Source organism: Acanthisitta chloris, unplaced genomic scaffold (assembly GCF_000695815.1).
Source record: "Acanthisitta chloris isolate BGI_N310 unplaced genomic scaffold, ASM69581v1 scaffold5090, whole genome shotgun sequence".
In the NCBI taxonomy this organism is placed as follows: domain Eukaryota; kingdom Metazoa; phylum Chordata; class Aves; order Passeriformes; family Acanthisittidae; genus Acanthisitta; species Acanthisitta chloris.
In genome coordinates, this window is record NW_008649817.1 from 1 (window position 1) to 5,274 (window position 5,274).

The window sequence follows — 5,274 nt, forward strand, 5'->3', positions numbered from 1 at the left end:
TGTTTTCTTGCTCTGCTTGAGATTGGAGGGTCATAAATATACCAACGCATAGGTTAAATCCAGAGTGATTTTTGTCCTCTTGGGGCTATGCTTCTCAAGAGACGTATAGTAGCTGCTTTAGAATTACCATGTGAACTGTATTAATGTGGTCCTCCGTTCTACTTTTTACTGCTGTGTTGTGAGAAGACATGTACTCAGTGTGGTAAAGAAAAAATCCACAAACCTGAAATACTTACAGTGTAGCCTTGGAGTTCAATGTATTAATGTGGAGCTCCAGAGGTCGGGTAATTCCCAGTCAGCAACATATCAGGAGTGAGATAGTAAATGAACTGTGTGGATCTGGGTGTCTTTTCTTGACTGGGAAGACTTTTACTTTTACTGAGGTGTAGTTGAGATGTAGGGGATCTGCTGGGGGAGGTAGTGGGGAACTGAAAATTTTTTAAGTCCCTTTCCTTAGACCACATTGGTGATTTCAGAAGTGGATTTCTCCTGTGTTTCTGGTCTTTTGTGCCCATTTCCTGGCATCAGCCCAATCTGATGAAGCCTTATCCCTTTTGGTAAATTTCTTAGTGGGCTTGATATATTCTTTTCGTAGTGAAAGAGTCTGACCTTCTCCTGGTATTCCTTTAACTTCCTTGTTGAAATAAGTAGATGTAGACATACCATTTTCTATTTCATTGGATCCTTTCTATACTGCTCACATAAGCCAAGTTTTGAGAAAGACCTTCTCTGAATGATGAACTGAGACCTAACACACAATAATAGCATACAAAATTCCCCCAGACTTTAGGACATGGCTGGTTTGCATAGAAATACTACAGCAATCAGTAGGTTGTTCTACTAGAGGCAGTAACTAAGAGGTGAAAAACAGATTGTGCAAGTGAACAGGTAGTCCTAGTGGTCTAGGAACCGTTGGACCTGCTTATCTTTAGGAGGAGGCTGTAAATGAACTCAAGAAGAAATGAGACCTGAGTTAACACCCCTTAGAAAGCTTTGTCACCTGAGCTATGCTTTATGGCTTTATGGCTTTATGGCTGTACATGTTTGCAGAGCTGACATTTCCTAATCTCCACCTCTGGGAATGACCAAATGGATACCAGCTGTGTGTAGTGGTGTTACACAGCTATAACCCATGCTAGTGGGGCTGATTTCTTTAAACAGTAGCAAAATTTTAGTATTTCCATAAAACTGTTGTTGATACTGATTTAGAGCTCAGTGCTTCTGTCTTTCATGGAAGCAGCATTTTAGTTTGTAAACCTGTTCAGATCAGTGATGCAGGAGAATCAGTACATGCCCTAGTACACTGACAAGTTCCAACACTTGTTCAAAATGAGGAGGGAAGAGTCTTTCTCATTTAATTTAAGAGCTGGTGGAAAAGATTAGAGTTAGGATTTTATCTGAGTTAGTCTGCTGGTCTTATTCAACCATGTAATAATACAGGTGAAACAGAATAAATAGACAATTTCTTAGGCCATGGTCCATTAGTGTTCAGCTGCTTGCTTCCCCTTCAGGAAGGAGGGGCAGAGCTGGGATGCATGTCCCTCAGTACAATGCAGGCTGTGCTGTGCCTGGAGAAGCTGTTCTGGGCCTTGCAGCCTTGCAGTCAGGGGCTTTGGAAGAAGGATTGCTTTTGAGAAAGAAAGTGATAAATTAAGGCACAGCTATGCTTCTGCAGTCCTGAAGCAGCTGCAGCCTGGAATAGGAAGCAGGCAGAGGAGAGGACTGGATTTCTGGTGTTGCAGGATGCTGTGGCTCTCTCCTGGGGCACAACACGGTGTTTCCTTGCATTGTTGATGTTTTCCCTGCCACGTGTCAAGTCCCCAGGAGCCTTGCAGAACTTGGGACTGCAGGTCTCTCTGGGTGAACCTCAGGCTTGTGCTTATGCTTTTAATTATGCTCTTAAGACTTTACAGGCTTGGTTTAGTATTTGGTCAAGCATACAACAGTTTGTTTGTTTGTAATATTTAATTCAGATATTTATTTGGATAAATATGTTCTTCTCCTGACATTTCTTCACCTATTTCTTGCAGGTTTACCTGCCCATTTATCAAACATGGGGAAATGGGAGTGAATAAATGATTAACTCTTTCTTCCTATTCATTAACTTAGAGCTTAGGTTTCATCCTTAGACAAGTATCCACTGGCTTGTTCTCTTAAAGCTCCAAGAGGTTCACTCATGCAATGCTTTGCAGGGCAGTAATGTTCATTTTAACGTGAAATAGTCAGTCTCAGGTTTTGCAAAGCCTGAAGTTACTCATAGTCAGAGTTTCCAGGATTTCTCCAGGATTATTACTGGCTGCAGCAAAGGTTTGTGTTTGAAATTAAATCATGAAGTAAGTTTGTTTGCAAGGAGCTTAAAAAAAAAACCCAAAAAAGGAATCAACAGACTTTTTAAAAAATTTATTTTGCTTTAATCACCCTATGTGCCAACATTCCTATGGGCTGAGGGTTTACTCATCTGCTGTGTACAGAACTCGGTGACATCTAGCAAGGTGTAAGTGCCTGGGGAACTCCATATGTCACAGTTCCATGGCCACAAAGAGTTGACCTGGGAAGAAAAAAATACTTCCTCTTTACTGTGGAACACATTTCTTTCAGCTGCTCTAAAGTTTTTTAAACCACAGATTCACATAATCACAGGATGGATGAGGTTGGAAGGGACCACAGTGGGTCATCGGTCCACCCTAGAACACATGGCTCAGGATTGCATCCAGACAGTTCTTGAATATCTCCAGTGAGGGAGAATCCATGACCACTCTGGGCAATCTGTTCCAGTGCTCAGCGACTCACAGAGTAAAGAAGTTCTTCCTCATGTTCAGCTGGAACTTCCTGTGCATCAGTTTCTGCCTGTTACCTTTTGTTATATTGATTTCCACCACTGGGAAGAGCCTGATCCATCTTCTTGGCATCTCTCCTTTAGATACTTATCTATATTAATGAGGTTCCCTCCCAGTTGTCTCCTCTTGAAGCTGAACAGGCCCAGCTCCCTCAGCCTTTCTCGTAAGAAAGATGTTCCAGTCCCTTAACCACCTTTGTTGCCCTCCACTGGACCTGCTCCAGGAGCTCCATGTCCATCTTGTACTGAGGAGCCCAGAACTGGACCCAAACTCCAGATGTGGCTTCACGAGGGCTGAGTAGAGGAGCAGGACCACCTCCCTCGACCTGCTGACAATACCTTTCGTAATTCATCCCAGGATTCCATTGGCCTTATTATTCACAAAGGCACACTGTTGACCCATTTGTAGCTTGTCATACACCAGGACCCTCAAATCTTTTGCTATTTTTCCAGACTGCAATCTGTGTGCATTTTTCCTGAGGTATACTCTCCAAACTTGAAAATTACTCTGCTTCTGGTTACAGTCTTACCCCAGTTATTCAAATTAGAATAGTTACTCCCTGGATTCTCTATATAATACTCCTGGGAATGTACCTGGGGTTGCAACTTGCTTTATCTTGGTTTGTAATTGTTTTGCTGTGGCAGAACAGTATACATTCCAAATTATTAACTGCTGTGTTCTTTTCCAGGCAGTTATTCCCTGGTGTGTACTCAAATATTTGATTTTCTGTCCAAAGAGTAATACCTTGTCTTTGTCATTACTGACATTCACACTGTGAATTGCAAACAATGTATCCAATTTAAGACCATTTTCAATCTCGTCTCCAATCTTTCCCATTCCTTCTGACCTGTAAATGGGACATACTTACCTGTGTCCATCCTCTCCATGGATTATATGGACTGTTTCTGCTCCCAGTCTTGCCCAAAGCAGAGAAAATATGGCTTTATTCCAGACAAATTCAATCTTTTTAGTATTTTTTGGGCTAATTTCAACATCGAGATATTTTATGTAAACTTCATCTTGAGAAAGGTCTCCACTGTGAATGGAATGAAGACAGCAACAATAAGTTTAACAATTCAGATATTACTGAACTAAATCACATTCTCCACAAGTTTTCAGGCTTTCCCTTTGTTACAACAGAAATTTGCAGTATTTCTGTTCTTTGTAAGAGCACAGGACACTGGACCAGGTCTTTGGGGTGTTATGTTCTGAACAGGAAGAGGATGAAAAACTATATTGAATACTAAATGTGCTCGTGGCAGGAGACCATGTGGAGATGACAAGAGTGAGTCTGGGGCTGCCCCCAGTGCTGAGTGTGCTGAGTTTGCAGGTATTGCTGCAGGGAGAACTCCAGGTGAGTTTTTTGAGGATTTTTCAGATGACCTGGGAACTTCTGTGGGGCTTTGGTCTGCACATGCACAGAGGATGGTGGGAGAATGTGTGGAAGTGCTCGTTTCAGAGCAGGTACAGAAGAGACTGGCAGCTGCTATTTTGGCAGTCAAGAGGAGACAATATGAGCTCTGAATGAAGCTTACTGGCCAGACTATATAAATGTGTTTTTATGTAGTAGTGATAGCTTTTATGTCAACCTAGGGAGGAAGAGGGTGTCCACTTTGCAAATTTGATCAAGTTCAGGCAAAAGAGTGCCATGCATGAGGTCCTGCAGCAAGACACCAGCAGAGCCTTGTCAGCACTTGGAGTGAGTACTCTGAGGTGTGTTGCCACATTCTGTGGGAGCAGTTGTACTGACATGTACATGAAAATTTTATGAATTATGGCCATTCTAGACATGTACATTTATTTATAGAGCAACAGAAACTCAGAGCTCATGGAAATGGAAGTGACTTCCTTTTTGCAACCACCTATCTGCCCTCATGGGTCTTATGTGATAACTTCTTCTTGAGATTCAGGTTAGATGCTAGGAAAAAAATTTTTAGCATTAGGGCAAGCAGTCACTGGAATAGGTTGCCCAGGGATGTGGTGGAGTCACCATCCCTGGAATGTTTTAATAGGTGCCTGGATCTAGCACTGGAGGACATGGTTTAGTCCTTTTTGCAACCACCTATCTGCCCTCATGGGTCTTATGTGATAACTTCTTCTTGAGATTCAGGTTAGATGCTAGGAAAAAAATTTTTAGCATTAGGGCAAGCAGTCACTGGAATAGGTTGCCCAGGGATGTGGTGGAGTCACCATCCCTGGAATGTTTTAATAGGTGCCTGGATCTAGCACTGGAGGACATGGTTTAGTTTTTACAGCAGAGTGGCAGGTTAATAATGGTTGGCCTTGATGATCTTAGAGGTCTCCTCCAACCTTGATGATTTGGTGATATTTATATCTGATATTAAGCAGAATGTTTTCAACTCAGAGTAAATGTTCACATTGCTTAAATATGTGGACAATGTAGATTAATGTTAGCAGCATTAAATGCTATAGGGAA

The 5,274-nt window shown here is 42.0% G+C and overlaps 1 protein-coding gene across 1 annotated transcript in view; it reads right to left on the minus strand.

The window, feature by feature from the left end:
* Nucleotides 1-2,484: 2,484 nt before the first annotated feature.
* Nucleotides 2,485-5,274, minus strand: part of LOC103800432 (pancreatic lipase-related protein 2-like) — an 11,875-nt gene continuing 9,085 nt past the window's right edge. Inside the window, exons 11-12 of the mRNA XM_009072845.1 lie at nt 3,706-3,881; nt 2,485-2,548 (exon numbers count right to left, since the gene is read on the minus strand). Coding sequence (XP_009071093.1) covers nt 2,485-2,548; nt 3,706-3,881 — 240 coding nt within the window. The remainder of the gene's footprint in view (nt 2,549-3,705; nt 3,882-5,274) is intronic.